Below are 18,666 nucleotides of genomic sequence, written 5' to 3' on the forward strand. Positions count from 1 at the left end.
TTTTTTTAGTGTCTTTCAGATTTTTTGTGAATTTAGGTTTTTGTTAGTTATTTTACCAAATTATTGATTAAATTAGAGTAATGAAGTTTGTGATTAAGGTTTAATTTGGTTTAGGATTTTTAGTTTTTTTTTTTCAGATTTTTTTTAGTTTAGAATTTTGTTATGTATTTTATTATTAAATTATTGATTAAATTAGGATAATGAAGTTTGTGATTAGGGTTTAATTTGATTTAGGGTTTTTAGTTTTTTCAATTTTTTTTAATTTAAGATTTTGTTATGTATTTTATTATTAAATATTGATTAAATTAGGGTAATGAAGTTTGTGATTAGGATTTCTTATGTTAATTTAATGTAAATAAAAATTAAATTAAGTAGCAAAAGATTAAGTAGAGTGAGATTAAGAGTGATCGAGATTATTAGAAGACTTTGTGTAGTTTGTTGAATTAATTAGTTTTACCTTGTGAGTTTAATAAGTTTTTTTCTTTTATTAGGATAGTGCTATATCTCTGAGATCAATTGGATTTCGCTTCTATCGTATTCTGTGCATTCGTATTCTAGGTAGGTTTTCTATCTCAAACTATAATCAATTGTTTAAGTTTTATGTTAGACTTACTTTTCCTAGGATAGCGAAATATTATTTTTTTAGCACCAAGAATACCGGTCGCGGATCTACAGTTGGATATCGTTGATAGTAAGTCACTTTAGTAAAACGCTGCATTTAAACAATTTTTTGTCGGAAGGTTCCGCCAGTAAATCCAACGATAATATTGGGTTAAATTTCAAACGCAAACCCCCCCCCTCAGTTCTCTAAACTCACTCTCTTTCTCCTCTCATGGTGTCTCCTCGCCGCTGAAGCTGTCGGCATTGATGCCATCTACTGGAGACTCCGCTGCCGCCTCCGCCACTTGACATTCTCGCTGCTGGAGCTCTCGGTCAGTGCTGGAGGTGTTGGAAACGCCGCCACTATTCGCGTCTGTGGTCACTGCCGCCTCCTGTTACCATCATGCCTCCACCATTCTGCAGTGACCAACAGAGGTAATTTTGGAATATTTTTTATTTTTTTAGTATTCTTATATGAGTTTAGAATTTTTTGGTTAAGTTGTTTTTGAAATTATTGATTAAATTAGTGTAATGAAGTTTATGATTAGAATTTGGCATAGTTTTTTTTAGGGTCTTTCAGATTTTTTGTGAATTTAGCATTTTGTTTGTTGTTTTACCAAATTATTGATTAAATTAGAGTAATGAAGTTTGTGATTAGGATTTAATTTGATTTAGGATTTTTAGTTTTTTTTTTTAGATTTTTTTATTAGTTTAGGGTTTTGTTATGTATTTTATTATTAAATTATTGATTAAATTAAGGTAATGAAGTTTGTGATTAGGGTTTAATTTGGTTTAGGATTTTTAGTTTTTTTATTTTTTTTTTAGTTTAGGGTTTTGTTATGTATTTTATTATCAAATATTGATTAAATTAGGGTAATAAAGTTTATTATTAGGATTTTTTATGTTAATTTAATGTAAATAGAAATTAAATTAAGTAACAAAAGATTAAGTAGAGTGAGATTAAGAGTGATCGATATTATTAGAAGACTATGTGTAGTTTATTGAATTAATTAGTTTCACCTTATAAGTTTAATAAGTTTTTTTATTAGGACAGTGCTATATCCCTGAGATCATTGGATTTTGCTTCTATCGTATTCTATGCATCCGTGTTCCATGTAGGTTTTCTATCTCTAACTATAATCAATTTTTAAGTTTACTAGAAAATTATGGAGTTATAAGGGGTTGCACACTAGAATGCTTAGGATTTGACGTGTTATTGAATTCGTGTTTGTTCTAATTTATGTCTACTGTTGTTTTCTCTACAAAAATTGTTATCTTTATTTGATGGATGTCTCTGAATTAAGAGAAAGTTTTGCCAAAATTTTGTTTAATTTGTTTTAGAACATGTTTAGTTTGTCAGAAAATGATAATTGTATTTGACGGAAGATTTTAATTATAGGATACACTCTGCCGAATATTCTAAAACATATAATAATTTGTGTTGTTCATTGAAATCTAGGGTGTGTATTTTAATATGATTCAAAGTCATCGTCTATGGATGTATGATAGGGATAATGGTGGAGGGAGTTTAAACCCTGAATCTTTTAAGGGAATTGACGCATTTGTTGCGCATGTCTTTAGCATGAAATCGTTTTTGTCTGAAGGGCTTTCCAGGTGTCTGTGTGAAAAGTATTGGCTGACTAAGTGGTTAGGACTTGCGGATATAACGCTTCATCTATCATAACGGTTTTGATGGATGGGTATTGGATGTGGATGACACACAGAGAAGTGGACGATCAAGGAATTAACCGATCTGCCTCGAATTTGAATAGGTCCAATTGTCGATCAACGAGAGGGTTCGGATGGTGAGAGAACTAAATATGGAAGAAATGGCTTGGGAGAGTAACTAAGAAAGGTACAACGAGATGGTGTTTGATGTAACAGGTGTTATGGAATTGGAAGAGATTGAACAAGAGCCTAACCCGGAGGCAAAGAGATCTTATCATCTGTTAGAATCTGCTGTGAGACTGTTGTTTGAGGGTTGTATTCATTCAGAGTTGTCTGTATATATTAGAATGATGAGTATTAAGTCGGAGTCAAATCATACCCAAGAGTCTTTTGATAAGTGGGCCACCATGTGTAACAAACTGGTACTTGTCGGGACCATTGACATCCCTTGTAACCACTACGAAGCAAAGAAACTAGTTTTGAAATTAGGTCTAAATTCGGTGAAAATTGATTGTTGTTTGAATAGTTGTATGCTATATTACAGGGGTATACAAACCTAACTGAATGCAGATTCTGTAGATCACCGAGGTTTCAAGTTGAAAGAGAATAGATTGGTAAATTCCGGTTAAAGAGAGTTCCAATGAAATGGATGCACTACTTGCCTTAAATTCCTAGGCTAAAATGATTGTATGTATCGATGAGTTTGACCCCTCACATGACCTGGCATAGCAACAACAAGAGAGATGATAGAATCATGACGCATCTGTCACACGGAGAAGTATGGAAATATTTTGATCGGGTCTATCCTACATTTGTGAGCAAGTCGAAAAACGTTAGATTAGCTTTGAGCTCTGACGGGTTGGCACCGAATTCTAATTTCGGCAACGCGTATTCTTGTTGGCCTGTAGTGGTTACTCCTTATAACCTGAGTCCCGAAATGTGCATGAAGGACCCATACATGTTCCTAACTTGCATCATACCTGGTCCCAGCAATTTAAAGGCCACAATAGATGTCTACATGCAGCCATTGGTGGATGAGTTGAAAGAGCTGTAGACCCATGGGGTAGAAGCGTATGATATTTCAACAAAGACAAACTTTTAAATGTGTGCTGCGTTGATGTGCACCATTAACGATTTTTTTGCATACGAGATATTGTTAGGTTGGTCCACTTAGGGCAAAATGGCATGTCCCAGTTGCATGGAGGATACAAAGACATTTTGGTTGATGAATGACGGTAAAAATCCGTGGTTTGATCGTCATCGAGGATTCCTCGACATGGATCATCCATTTCAGCGCAACAAAGACTCGTTCAAAAAGAATACAACTGAACACCAAGAGGCACCCGTAAGGTTAGGTGGTAGGCAAGTTTGGCATCGTATTAGTAGAATGCCAATGATCGTCGATAATTGGACAGGTATGAGACCTCCGGGATATAGTAGGGAGAATAATTTGATTAAACATAGTATATTTTAGGATTTGCCTTATTGGAAAGACAACTTGGTTCGACATTGTCTTTATGTGATGGACAATGAAAAAAACGTGTTTGATAACATCATGCACGTAGTAATAGACGATGAGCGAACAAAGGATAATGATAAGGCTATGTTAGACTTGGTTGACATTTGCAAAGGGTCAGATCTAAACTTAAAGAAACTTGATAACGGGCGGTGGACTAAACCAAAGGTGGTGTTCGCTCTAATGAAGGACCAGAGACAAATGTTTGTAAGTGGATTAGAGGATTAAGATTTCCTGATAGTTATGCCTCTAATTTGAGCAGATGTGCAAACGTATCACAGGGTAGGCTTGTTGGGTTAAAGAGTCATGATTGCCACATTTTCATGGAGTCTTTGCTTCCTACGACGTTCAAAAAGCTTCCAACCAACATATGGAAACCCCTCACAAAAATAAGCGAGTTCTTTAGGGAGTTATGTGCTACAAAACTTAGCATTAATAATCTCACAGTCATGGACAAGAACATTCCCATCATACTTTGTAAGATAAAGAGGATATTCCCTCCATCTTTTTTTGATGTTATAGAACACTTAGCAGTTCACCTACCGTATGAAGTAATACTATGTGGACCAGTCTAATTTCGGTGGATGTACCCATTTGAGAGGATAATTGATTCATTCAAGCGCACAGTGAAGAGTAGAGCTTGGATTGAGGGCATCATCTGCGAAACATTCTTAGCTAAGAAAACATCCACATTAGAGTTTTGATTCGTGATGATTCAGGCAGGGTCATTCTGATTGGTTGAATTTAGTGTGTTGAACAACATAATTGAATTAGAGTATTTCAGTCGCACTACGTACAAGGTGTGGGTGTTTAAATGTGAATGGTATGATCCAAGTTCACAACAAGGAACACGAAAGCACAATGACTAAGATATCACTAAAGTTAATGTAACAATGAAATATAAGCACTACAATCCTTTTATTCTATCTCAAAATACACGACAATTATACTATTTGCCTTATCCGGGTTCATGCAAGTCTAGTTGGATGGTTGTGGTTAAGATTAAGTCAAGAGGCCGCATCGAGTCTGATGATAGGACAGAGGGTCAGAAACCTTACCAGAATGATGACCAAACTCCTTCAAAAACAGTGGTTGATATTGGTGAGCTGATCACCCTTAGGTCGGCTGTTATGGATGATGACATCATTGACCTTATTCTACATGCCGACGCACTACACCAGAGGACGACGATGAAGTGGAGGAAGCTAAGTTCGATGGTCAGGAAACTACATTAGAAGAGAAGGATGGTGAACCAGAGGACGAAGATGATGAATTTGAATATGGCTAATGTAAATATAATTAACATCGTTCCAGATATTTTAATTACCATTATTCCGTGTTCATAATTTGTATGTTTGATATTTCACAGCAGGTTTAAAGTACTGTTTCAATTATTGGTTATCAGGGTACATGACATATGGATGGAAAATTTCATAAAAAAAAAATTATAAAAGCCTACCGTCGGAATACACCAACGGTAATAGCCTAGCCAATTTTAAAAAAAAATAAAAAAAATTTTCGTCGGCATAATCTGACGGTAAGATGGCACGGAGACATATTAAATGGCGCCAACGTAATCCGACGGTAACGTTCAATGTAAGATCCAGAACTTTTGAAAAGTCTTATTATGATCAAGTCTCAAATCCTACAGTTATTTATAGCCTTAATTTAAGAGATTATTTTATTAAAGATAATTAAAGCAAGTTTTGATTTATTGGATTTGAGATAAGTTATGATCATTATCCAATCCCACAATTATTGGATTATTTTCTATATTCAAATTATAAAGCTGGTAGTTGTGAAATAATAAGGATTTCTATATGATTTGGATTAAATAATTAATATTTTAAATATTAATACTGCTATTTTGGAAAATAGAGAAATTAATTAGATTATTTCTAATTTTTAGATTTGGGCATTTTATTGAAAATAATTTTTAAAATTGATGAGCAAATAGTATTTTCTATATACAAATAGTGTTGGATTTAGTTTGGGTTTCAATTACTACATTATTCCCAATTTTATTTGAAATCACCAAAGTACCCTTAACCCTAATTTTCAAATAAGGAAAACCCTAATCCTAAAAACCCTACCCAGTTCCCCTGACCCGGTACACACCAGGGTACCTAATGCAGCAGCAGCTGCAAGCTGCTTGAAAGAAAGAAAGAAACAAAGAGAGAAAGGGATCTGTGGGATGAGAGGCAGGGGGCTGCGGCGGGAGAAGAGGAAGAGAAGGAGGAGGACTTGCCGCCGACTAGCTCGCCGCCGCCTCTGTTCGTCACACCATCACTCCTAGCCGCGCCGTCGCCGAGGAGTCGTCGCTGTCGAGGAAGCCCAGAGGAGAGAAACTGCGCGGCACTGAGGGAGGAGAGCGCGGGCCAGTGACGCGAGGAGCACGACCCGTTGCGCCGCCGTGTGCTAACGCTGTCGTCCTCACCGTGCCGCCATTACCTTTGCCACCGAGGCAGTTGCCGTCATTTATGGTAGAGCAGAGAGAGAGAGATTGAGGCGAGCTTTGAGGAAGGGAGCTGCGCGAAAATGGAAAAGGAGAACGGCGCCATCCCTTGCCGCGATCGAAGCTCGCTGCCGCCGCGTTGCTCCGGTCTGTCGCACTGCCACTGTCGTCCGGGGAAGACCGCCGCCACTGCTAGGGTTTGCCACCTCCGTGCCGTTGGGAGGAAGGCCGTCCAGTCACACCGAGCAGAGGAGACATAGAGAGCTGAGGCCGAGCTGGAGGTCCAACCACCGCAACCAGCCGCCATTCACGTCGCCGGCGTCGCCTCCGTCGGAACCGCCGCCGTCACTACTAGCTTTACCTCCGACGTGGTTGATTATGGGTAAAAAGGGGGCGAAGCTGCCTCTGCCGTCGGAGAACCCTATTGCCATTGCCGGAGAACTCTGCTGGTAAGGGTTTTAATTTGCGGTTTTGGTCATTTTGGATCTGAGAAGGTTTTAATGCTGCGCGGTTTTTTTTAGTTGATCCACCGAAGCTTCTGGCCGCCGCCGGAGCTGTTGTCGGGGCCGGTTCGAAGTCGAAACTGCTTCGTGTTGTCATTTCCGGTAAGAAATTATGTTTCGAAAAGCCTCACGTTAGTTTTCGGTTGTGTTTGGTTAATTATGAGTTTTGATAACGTGGGGTCGAGTCCTGATTATTGTATGTTGCGATTAGTGTTGCTATGGTTATTGCGCACGTGACTGGGAGCTGAGGTTTTGGTTGCCGTCAGTTCGGGTTGAGGCGGAAAGGACTCTGTGAGACGTTTGGTTTATGGAATTGCGTTTTGAGGTAGGGGCACTTTCTGAAAACTACAGTTTATTATTGGAATTATTACATATGGATACTGATGTGAGATATGGTGTAATTAGTGATTGTATCTGCCTTATGTATTATTTGATTGACTCGAATGATTATGGATGTTGGCTTGGCTGAATTGTTGTGTGGCTTGTGAAATATAATGTTTGAAGTTTTATTATGAGCCGAAATGGCTATGTATGATTATGAATATTGACTGGTTCTGGATTGAACCGTGAGCCGGAATGGCTGTGTGTGATTATCAATATTGGTTGGTTCTGGACTGAACCGTAAGCCGGATGGCTGAGATGGATGTTGATCCATGGATGAGAATGAATGCATGTATATGCTGAATTATTGATAATTGTGATTTTTGCACTTCCACTATTGGAGATGAGGGTTTCCCTGGGTAGTAGCAATGGCTAGCCACCATGTGCTCCAGGTTGAGACTTAGTTATGGTTTATTGTACCCTCGCCTTTATCTTGATATAATCTGTAAGAGGGATAGGGATTGTATTGGTTTATGTTTGTAATATTATTTATATATATATTTGTATATATATATGGATGTACTCTTTATGAGTTTTGTAAGTTGTATGGTATTTATGGATGTATGTTATCGGATGAAAATATTTTGGGAGCGGTATTGCGGTTTAAAGTTTTAAACAGGCTCATATTTTAGTATTAAATAGTATAAGTGTCGTTGTAATATCCGAGCTATCAGAGTTGCGCAGCCGGAAGCGTGAGCTTTGGTAGTTAGGGTGTTACATTCAACGGATCTCTTCTGCTTCCTAAGTGTACTCCGTCGCTATATCCGACGAAAATTACCATCGCTATATTCAACGGAAATTACCATCGGACAAAAAAAGCCTGTCGCTATTATGTTATCAACAAGATTTATTTCGATAGATAAATACCGACGCAAAATCTGACATTTATATACTGTTGAATTTTATTCGATTTTCTGACAATAAATTTGATGATACTCATCGTTTTTTGTTTTGTAGTGTTATTTTGTGTTAAAACTTAAAAAATGAATATGATTTGAGCTTATTTTTCTATTATTTATTTATTTTTTAATTTCTACTATCCCCTTGTAATCCCTTTTAACAAATACTATTAATTAAGTATATATTGTGACGAGTTTTTTTCTTTCTATTCTTTTTTCGATTTGGTGAATAATTTAATTTGTTGATTGTTGTATAAATTTATAACCATTTTAAATAATTTTTAACTACACTACATTATTTATTTTACAAAATTAAGAATTTATCTTTAAAAAAAAGACACGTGCTTCAAACTTCAAATTAATTAAAGAGAATGGCTAGCCTAATAAGCATAGTAGCTAGAATCTCGATTTAACTCTTAAAATCTTTCGATATTACGATTTTAAATGAGTTTATCGATTTTACGAAATTTGTACTATGTCTGACGATTTTACAATTTAAATCTTGTTAAGATTTTACGTTTTACGTTTTTTATTTACTTGTTCGATTTCACGTAAAATCTCAATTTTCTCTACCTTGCTAATAAGTGGCCAAATTTGATAACAATATTAAAATATTAATTATCTACACGTATATATAAGCCAAAAATCAAGGTAGCCGAGGGAAGGGTAGATAGCATTTTTTTGTTGGAAAAAAGATATATATATAAATAGTGATTGCTTAAAAGTATCTTTATATAAAAATTATATATAACAGAAAATTGTTAAATAATTTAATATATTTAATTCAAATAATTAAATTAATATATGTTATGATGAATGATACCGGGCAACAAAATGCTTAAACTATACTGATCAATTTGCAGGTTTATGCATATGATTTTCAGAAGTGACATTTGAGCAAGATGTTCATTATATTTAGTTTATGGATACATCATATACGTATACATATATTTATACCTGTGTTGTCGTGTGTGAATACGTTATGTATAATTGTAAATGTCCATGAGATTTGACTATTATTTTCATATTACTTTTATTAGAATACTTGCAAATTATTTTCCAGCTTATACTCTTTTAGATCAATGACCCATTATAATTTTTCCCTTAATATATTATGCTGTTATCATGATCAAAACACTGTTCTGGCCGTCTAAATTTTGATCCATTAAAGACTTTACTTTTGGTGAAATAATATTATAAAATTAAAGTGATTTCCATTGACATTTAAGAAAAACGTTTTTATTTGTCTAAACTTTAAATGCTTAACCAAAAAACTTCACCCNNNNATTGATTATATATAAATAATTATCTAAAAAAAATATAAATTGGACAATATAAAATATTTTACACTGTCTACATATAAAATTTAAATTCTTATTTTATAACATTGTCTTCTAATTATATGTTCTAATTAGTTAATTAGATATAACAAGTCTTTAACAAAGATTAGGCTGAGTTGCAAACAATGTCTGTTAGATTTTCTAAGTAACTGGTTTTGAAAAGAAGCCAAAGTTGTACGAACCAAGAAAATGACAACTTAGGAAACTGTTAATTTAGTTACATTATGATTTTCTGTCCATCTGTTTTGGAAGAATCTGTTAACTTTTATTATTTAAAATTGAGAAAATAATCAAGGTTAAAATTAGTAGTCACAATTGGGCACAATGGGATCCTAACACCAAATCCTGGCTTGTAATTATTCGTGTTTATTAACGTAAAATAGGTTTCTTTCTTCCATTTGTTGAAACTTTCTTTCTTTCTCTCTTTTTCCTTTCTTTCCTTCCCTCCCTTTTTGTCCTTTCTTTATCTTCACCTTCATTTTGCAGAGACATCTCTCTGATTCTCATGCAAAGGTGTGTTCTTTTTCCATCTATACCTTCAATTTAGTTTCAAGGTTTTTCCATTGGATTATTATATGCTATGTGGGTTCTTAATTCCCCATTTATTTGTTCATTGTGTTATTATTTTTGTTATGATTATTATTACTTCCAAAATTTGCTTCATTGCTTTGGTTTTATTGTTCAAAATTGGAAATTTTGACCTGGGTTTGATGGCTTTTTGAAATCTGTTATCTGGGTTCCTCCCACATTTCATATTTGTTCATTGAATTACTGAAATGGATGAATGCATGTCATCGGTTGTTCTTCTTTCATAATTTGTTTCCATTTTCTAATCATATTTCTGTTTCCTTATAACATTTTTGCTTGGAATTGAATTCAATCTGCATTAGATTTTATTTGGTAAGTATTACATGGTTTTGTAACGTGGTTGAATTTAATTACTTTCAACACAAGCTTCTTTTTCCGAATTCGCTTTGGTTTCCTTTAATTGATTGAACTTGGTCCTTTCTATGTTAATCAAAATATGATTTTTCCTTCTGCATTTTCTTAAAGTTAAAGGAATTGGAGATGGGGAGGAAAGGGAGTTGGTTCTCTGCTGTGAAGAAAGTTTTTGGTTCTGAAAACAAAAAGGACCAGGTTTGAATAATCTCTTCATCTTGTTTGGAAATCAAAGGAAGGTTCTAGTTTCTCAATTCTCATTGAAACCGTTTTGTCTTTGTTTCAGGAAAAGAACACAAAACCACAGAAAACCCATAGTCATGGCCATAGCCATAGCAATAGTAAGTCCAAATTAGGATGTTTTGGACACCATGATCACAATGAAGCCGGAAATGAAGCGCAGGGAATAGTAGTTGTTCCGGCGCTTCCGCGTAAGAAAGAACCAAAACAAGCAAGAGTGGCAGGTCAGAATGAGCCGAACCAGCAGGCTTTCTCTTTGGTCTTGGCTACTGCTGTCGCAGCAGGTGCTGCTGTCGCGGCCGCGGCTGAGGCTACTCGTCCCAAGACTGTGACGCCTCGTCGCCGTGAAAAACTGAAGGATGATGAAGCAGCAATCATGATTCAGACAGCCTTCCGCGGATATCTGGTATTGACTTGCATTGTTACCATCCTATTTGGATCATGTCGCATGAACAATTGATGAAGTTTGTTCATCAATTATTGGTTGAAGGGGATTATTATACATTTTGCTTTGCTCTAAGAAGTTTGTTACATTTGAGTTTTCTTGCATTCATTTGAAGGACTACTTCCAATTAACTTTCTACCAAACAAAATTTTGGTTGATGGATAATATATATTTAGGATCTGTTGTATGCTATTATTCAGTGATTGTATTGGAATGTTCATAACAATTTCAAGTAGATATTGTCTCTAACAGCAACAGCACTTTGGTTTGATTTCTTTTCAATAAAACAATCATTGTTTTGGTGGTTTTAGGCGAGGAAAAAACTGCGAGGCTTGAGAGGTTTGTCAAGGTTGAGAACATTGGTAAGAGGGCAATCTGTGAAAAGGCAATCAGCCTCTACCTTGCAATGCATGCAGACTCTTTCGAAACTGCAGTCTCAAGTTCGCGCGAGGAAGATCAGAATGTCTGAGGAGAACCAGGCTCTTCAGCGCCAGCTCCTGCAGAAACGGGAGAAGGAGCTTGAGAAGTTGCAAGCTGCTGTAAGCTGCATTTTTGTGATTTTTATGAATGTTTCTTAAGCATTCTTGATCTGGTGTTTTTTCATTATGGTTTTTGTTCTTAACAAAATCTTGGAATGCATGATATGTGATTTCAATGCTTCTTTTACATTATTTACTGATGAAGTGATAAATACTTGTATAGCAAGCTGAATGGGATCATAGAAAGGATTCAAAAGAGCAAGTTGAAGCAAAATTGTTGCACAGGCAAATTGCTACCATGAGAAGGGAGAAGGCTCTGGCTTATTCAATGACACATCAGGTATACTACATTTTAGACTAATTTTCATGTAGAAGCATAAACAGACTTGAAAGAATTTCTTTGATTTTTTCATTTATGGATAACTGAATCACTTTCTCCGACAGCAAACTTGGAGGAACAATCTAAAATCAGGCACGAACGCCTCGTTTATGGATCCAAACAATCCTCACTGGGGCTGGAATTGGCTTGAGAGATGGATGGCTGTAAGGCCATGGGAGGGACAAAGCACATTCCAACACAATGAGCCTGCACCTCTAATTAGCACAGCCAGAAGCACGCTATCAGTTGGCGAAATAACCAAACTGTATACTCTACGCGACGATGCTAACATTAGCAAGAACTCCCCTAGGGCCATAAAAACAGGCCGGTCGCGCAGCGGCCTTAACTCGCCCTCAAATGTACTCACCCCATCAAAGTCCACAGCCTCTTTTACAGCTTCCCCCACTCCAAGGAGTCTCAGGGCAGCTAGTCCTAAACTTGGTTCCTGGGGTGGTGATGGAGACAAGAGGAATGCATTTGGCATTAGGAGGGAGGGCAACCGTAGGCACAGCATCGCCATTTCGCCTGCGAGGGATGATGAGCTCCTTAACTCACCTATGAACAGATCACCAAAGAAAGCAGCAGCAACAAAGGCCTCAAAATCCTTCAATATGGCAAAGAGCAGTGTTAGCTCATCTGAGAAATCAAGTCCTGCTACTGCAGCAAAGAAGAGACTCTCTTTGTCTCAATCTCCAACTTCAAATTCAAGAAGGCTTTCTACTCCAGGCAAGGTGGGGACAATTTCCAATAAGAGCAATGCTGCTGGTGCTACTATGAGAAAGTGAAGAAAAGGAGGGAGCAGATAGATTATTATGCCATCACCATTGATGAAGAAACTAGTATACATGACTGAATTAACCATGAAGAAACTATAAAGTTAAAGGTGGTGTATATGATAATTGTATTTATCAACCTTCTTTCTCTTCTTTCAGTTCATACATTCAGTTGTTTTCATAATCAATGTATAAACAGCTTTTTTTTTTCTTGTTTTCTTAACATATATGTAGATATGATATGGTATATCACTTGTTACCTTCTGCGGTGCAATTATTTTAATTGTGTGATTTGTATTTGCATATATACATCTAGTTTCAAGCTGTGATCATGTTTGATATATAAAATTAAAAACACATTACAGAATCATAGATATGTGATTTACCATAAGAAAACATAATGTTAATCATGTGGAGTGGAGCAACTTCATTTTTTATCTATTTATAATAGAGTAAATAATTATTTTGGTCCAAAAAATTTCGATTTTAACAAAATAATTCTCATAAATTGATAACGATAAAATAACTCCCAAAAAATATTCTGTTTGACAAAATGATCTAAGTATTTTACTTAGTTAACTATTGAAGCCCTAATTGCTGAAGATCACCACCCCCAGCCCTCAACGCTCTCTCCTCTCTCGACTCTCTTTCTCAGTTTCTCGCCACTCTCTCCCACGAGTTCGAGCTCTCGTCAGCTCGTCTCATCTCCGGTCTCTCGCCTCTCGTATCTAGTCTGACAAGCTCTCGTCAGCTCAAGCACTCCCTTCCCTGCGCTCGCTTCGCCGGCGGCAGAAGCAGACAGAACTGGCATCTGGCCCCTCGGGTGGTAGTGGTCGTCGTCTTCTTGCTTCTCACTGTCTTGGTCTCGCACTTGGTCGTCGTTGTCGCTCTCTGTCGTCACCGTCTGGGCGCGCCTTCCCCGCTATCGTCGTCGCCGCGGGACTGGTCCTCATCGTCGCTCCCTGCCTCGTCATCGTCTCGCACTCAGACGCGCGACTTCCCTTCAACCTTCGTCGCCGGCAGCAGAGGCAGCAGGTCCCGGTTGGCTGGTCTTCGTTGTCGTCTTCTTGCTTCTCGCCTTGCCGTCAGCTTCTCCCTCGCCGTCAGCTTCCTTTGCGCAACCCGATTTGGTGAGTTCAACAAATGCCACTGTTTCTTTCTATTTCAATTTTGTTGCTGTATCACTGCACTCTGATTTTGTTGCTGAAAGCAATTTGTTGCCGAAAGTTGAATGTGTTGCTGAAATTTTTTACTGATTATCATGAACCTTGAATTTGTTGTTCTTAAAAGGCGCAATTTTTTCATAGATTCAGTCCTAACGTAATTAATACCAAACATTTCTTATTTTCTATTTTGGTTGAAGATTGTAGTCTTGTGAGTTTTCCGACGGTTGAAATGTGAGAATTGATATGTTGTCAGATTTGAATAACAAACTGCTTGAGCAAAGACAGAAAGAATTGCGGCAGTGATTATTTTCAATGTGATCCTCAAATTGTAGTCTATTACTTAAAATTAATAGATATTGTTATTTTAATGGCGACATGTGTATTTCTTTCTTCAGTTTCAATTGTAAAAGACACATTGTTTTGGCATCAAAGTGAATTTGGATGCATCGGTGCGTCCAAATGAACAAACTACGCTTGTCACCACATAATGCAAACATTCTAGCAGGATACCTGACTTTTATGGCGCACAGAGAACTGAAGATAAACAGTGAATTTTCTATTTTTATTATTATTATTGTTGTTAAGAAAAATAAGGTGGGTGAGATTTCATATCTCTTTAATTTGAAGCATATAGTTTAACGATGTGTTTACTTTTTAGGCTAAGAAAGTGAAGAAAGCTCTTCAGCCAGAGTGGCTTAAGTCTCTTCTGAAAAGGACTTTTTTTGAATCTTCCTGTGCAACTCATCCCCTGCTTAAGAAAGAGTTAAACCAATACTGCATAGCTGTACCGATTCAATTTGCCAAAATTGTGCATCTGGACCCAAACAGAACCCGCAATACATTCCCAAATTGCATAGAAACAGCGCAATATCTTTCTCTCCTAGCTTCGAAGATTAGAGAGTCCCACACCTACTGCTCAATTGGCAACAAGGTGACTAACAGGTAAGATTATGCTTCCAATTTGCCTCCTTAACTTTAAGACTCTGCCGCTTCCTCAATCTGCTTCCAATATTCTAATCTCCCTTCTGGGCGTGGCGGGTATCCCATTGCCAAGGTTCATTTCTTGTGTTGCTGTGTTGATCCCGTCCATCGCTGCAATTGCGAACAATGATGTGGAGGTCACCTTGCTTTTCTCATCTTGTCAGTCCCACTCCTCTCTTCTATGTATCTTGTTTGTCCAACTGAACTGAATGAAACTAGCGTGCTAAGCTTGCTTTGGATATTTATTCTCTATAGGTTACTAGATTCACTCAACTTCATCCTAAGCATGCCTCTCACCGTTACTACAACTTATCCCGTTTCAACCCCGCACAATCACAGGTACTGTTCTCACTCATCAACAATTTGTCCCCTAACTCTTAAATACTTCTACAAAATAACGCATTTCTCGCAGGCTATTTCTAATCCCCCTCCCCAACAAAAACCTACACATACAGATGCACCAAATCATTATATTGGCCACAACGTTTCTAGGAAGGATAAAAACAAGTATCTTCTCTCTACTGTAAGTATCTATCGTCATGCCCAGTCAAGCTCGTCTTTTTTCTTGAATTGCTTTTTTAAATACCAAATAATGCGATGCCACACAGCTTCTTGATCTGAACGACACTAAGGAAGCGATTTATGGTGCCCTTGATGCGTGGGTTGCATGGGAGCAGAACTTCCCTATTGCCTCTTTGAAACTCATATTGAATGCTCTCGAGAAGCAACAACAGTGGCATAGGGTTGTTCAGGTACATGATATGATTTGTTGCTGATTAAATGGAATTTAGCTTGACCTCACTTTTATTCAATAAATTACTCTGTTTCTTCAGGTGATTAAATGGATGCTGAGCAAGGGGCAGGGGAACACAATGGGAACATATGGTCAATTGATACGAGCTTTAGATATGGACCATAGAGTGGAAGAAGCGCACAAATTCTGGCAGACCAAAATCGACACTGATTTGCATTCGGTTCCCTGGCAGTTGTGTCATCTCATGATATCTGTATATTACCGAAACAACATGCTGGATGATCTTGTTCGGGTATGTTTTCCAAACTAACCATATACTACAATTTTGTTGTCTTCTACTGATGCTCATTTGATCGTTATGGACAATTTGTGCAAATATTCGATTACAATGTCATTGGACCGTCACTGATATTTTATTTTAGATTGACGCATTGACATTTGCATCGTAATTTTGTGTTCTTTCATCAACAGCTTTTCAAGGGATTGGAAGCTTTTGATCGTAAACCTCGAGATAAAACCATCATTAAGAAAGTAGCAAATGCATACGAGATGTTGGGCTTACATCAAGAGAAAGAGAGGGTACTGAAGAAATATAGCAATCTCTTCACAGAAGAAGGATCGATTAAGAAAGCTAGGAGGAACTCATCTGAGAAAAAATTAAAAAGGTAGTCTTATTTGTTGTCTTCGCACACCAGTATTTTTGTAGTTGATTGGTTTTGATTTTGGACCGGCATGGCTCCAAAGTACGGCAAGAACCAAATTATTTAGAGCTAATACATCCATATATAACTGGTAGTGTTAAATTTAGGGTTGACAAAAACACTGTACATGTTTCACCGAATTCAAGTCGTGATTGAAGCATTGCCAAAGCGAATTACCATCAACTGAAAAGAAAACATTTATAGAAACAAGTAATCTGAACATCATCAATTTTATTAGTGAATGAAACAACTATTTATGTTTTCGTGTATGCCTAACTTATTACTTTCATGTGCTAATTCACTCAACCGTGTTGTAATTGTATAACTCTGGCATTGAGATCAGAGCATATGGCAATACAGCTCAGCTTGAGACTTCTCAGTTGACTTGTCACAATATCAGTTCAAATACTTAGAAAAATCTTGTTGAGCTTCTAGAACCAATTCATCGTCATCACACTCGTCAGGGTATGACTCAGGTTGCAGCCTCTTGTTCTTAGATGCAAACTTGTACATTTCCATCCTCCATTCTTCAACACCACGAATCCTAGACTGATTAGCAATCCAGTTATCGTATTCCCACAGTCATTACCATATATAATCCCAAACGCACAATATAAGTCTTGCTAATATATATTCTTTCCGGTTCACAATATTTTCGTTTTGATGTATTTAATCATTATCATTAAAATAGAATTGGTTACGAGTCCATTGAATTTTAAATGCAATAGAAAATAAAAAGACAACTGTTACTATGAATTGGGGAAGCAAGTATATGATTTGAGACAAGCTAAAAACATTCATCGCTTTTAAGTTTTAACTTTAGAAAGCACTTGGTAATTGGCCATATTATCAGTGTAACGCTTAGAAGTGCCAGAAGCTTCAAGTGAAGAGTAGAATGCTTCAGGTCTCAGGATCTTGAGTCATTTCTTCTTTGGAAGGAAGTGCAAGGCGATTTGACAAAGCTCCTGCTATCCATTTGGTCTGCAGTTTGAACATGGGGAAGGGAACAACCTTCCAAGGCAACCCAATGGGGCCAATGCTGGTGGAAAAACATGCTTCTACAATGGTCTTACACAGTTGTCATCTACACTTACTTCCCCATTTGTTTCAAGGAATGGGAAATCATACTTGTACCTGCTAAACGAACAAAAATGGTCATCAATCATCAACATTTATTCAGTTCTCTTCTCCAATTGCAGGGTCTTGAATTAAACTAAATGGAGAATGCTGAAAATACCTTGTTCAATGTACTATGATTTTCGCACCAACTGCGTCTCCATCTTTGAAAACCACACGAACATCTTGATGAACACTGTCAATCTGCATGTGCAACAAATACCAGCGCGTAAGATAAACCATTCAAGAGAAAAGTTGTCAAATAAAATGATGGATACTAGTAATCATAATTGAAATGGAAAAACCAGATTAGATTATCCAAAAATGAAGGTGATAATCAACTAAAAAAGAGATAATGGAGGTGATATGCTAAAAAATATCAAACGTAGAGCAACAACATATTTCCACGAACCAAAGAATTTAAGCCTTGAATCCCAAAAAGGATTATGATAGTTTAATGGAGTTAGAGAGTATTAGTAGTATAGTACTGGCCAAAAAATGCTTTTGCAAATAGTCAAAAAGCAAAGGAAGCAGGCACATACTTGATCTTGAAAAGATTCAGGTGTCCTATAATTGTGGCTGTGCATTTGCTTCCCTCGCCATGCACTAATTCCCGCAAAGATTTTAAATTAAAACATGAAACGAAACAAAATATGAGCATAAATAATGAATTTCATCTCATTCTCTTGTTAATTATGAAAATTTGAGTTCCATTTAAGGGTTTGTTATTGGCCAATGAATTGCTGCATGACAAGTGAGCTGACCACTCGAACAACCTAAATTGGTTATTTTTGTGTGAAATTTGTTTTTTATTTAAAAAAAAATCCCAAAAGTAGAGCAATCTAATAACTATTTTGCCATAGTTTGGTTTTGGGCCAACTCTTGGAGTATAGCCCGTATTTTCCCAGGGTAGATTTGACATTATCACAAATATTTAGGCCCCAGAAAAACCATTATTTTTTCGCGAAATGCTTAATGCTTTCTTTCGAGAAAAAAAATAATAGACAATGTACCAAAAAAAAAAATGAGAAATAATAATAATAATTAATAGACAAATCCCTCGTAAGTTCCAACACAAATGATAACTCAAGACATAAAATTATTAAAATTTTAAATTAAGTTTAAAATAAATACTTCAATAATTATTGAAAAGTGAAAGGCTCAAATAAAGAAAATATGATTATCCAGAATAAATACTTCAATAATATATTAATATTAATGTGCTTGTGTTAATGAGTTGATGTTCTTCGTTTCTTGCTTTCTTGTTCCTCTGCCACAATATCGGTCTCAACGCAAACTCTGTCCAAAACCACCGCTTGATTCTCTCTTAT

The 18,666-nt window shown here is 36.7% G+C and overlaps 2 protein-coding genes and 1 long non-coding RNA gene across 3 annotated transcripts; 2 read left to right on the top strand and 1 right to left on the bottom strand.

Annotated features, from left to right (window-relative positions):
• On the top strand, positions 9,699-12,894 carry LOC107619652 (protein IQ-DOMAIN 1). Its single transcript, XM_016321943.2, has 6 exons — positions 9,699-9,875; positions 10,416-10,499; positions 10,588-10,947; positions 11,298-11,525; positions 11,689-11,805; positions 11,910-12,894. The coding sequence occupies exons 2-6, from the start codon at positions 10,431-10,433 to the stop codon at positions 12,627-12,629; spliced, it is 1,494 nt and encodes a 497-aa protein (XP_016177429.1). The 5' UTR covers positions 9,699-9,875; positions 10,416-10,430; the 3' UTR covers positions 12,630-12,894.
• LOC107618844 (pentatricopeptide repeat-containing protein At4g18975, chloroplastic) lies at positions 14,442-16,482 on the top strand (the record flags this gene model as incomplete). Its single annotated transcript, XM_016321019.1, is given in 6 exon segments — positions 14,442-14,923; positions 15,020-15,103; positions 15,177-15,287; positions 15,373-15,516; positions 15,598-15,810; positions 15,990-16,482. Coding segments are annotated over 6 exon segments (783 nt in total). The 3' UTR covers positions 16,188-16,482.
• Positions 16,056-17,624, bottom strand: LOC107616375. The gene is made up of 2 exons (XR_002353529.1): positions 17,457-17,624; positions 16,056-17,353 (listed from the first exon to the last, which is right to left on the bottom strand). It is a non-coding gene; the product is annotated as an uncharacterized LOC107616375 (long non-coding RNA).

Source organism: Arachis ipaensis, chromosome B09 (genome assembly GCF_000816755.2).
Source record: "Arachis ipaensis cultivar K30076 chromosome B09, Araip1.1, whole genome shotgun sequence".
In the NCBI taxonomy this organism is placed as follows: Eukaryota; Viridiplantae; Streptophyta; class Magnoliopsida; order Fabales; family Fabaceae; genus Arachis; species Arachis ipaensis.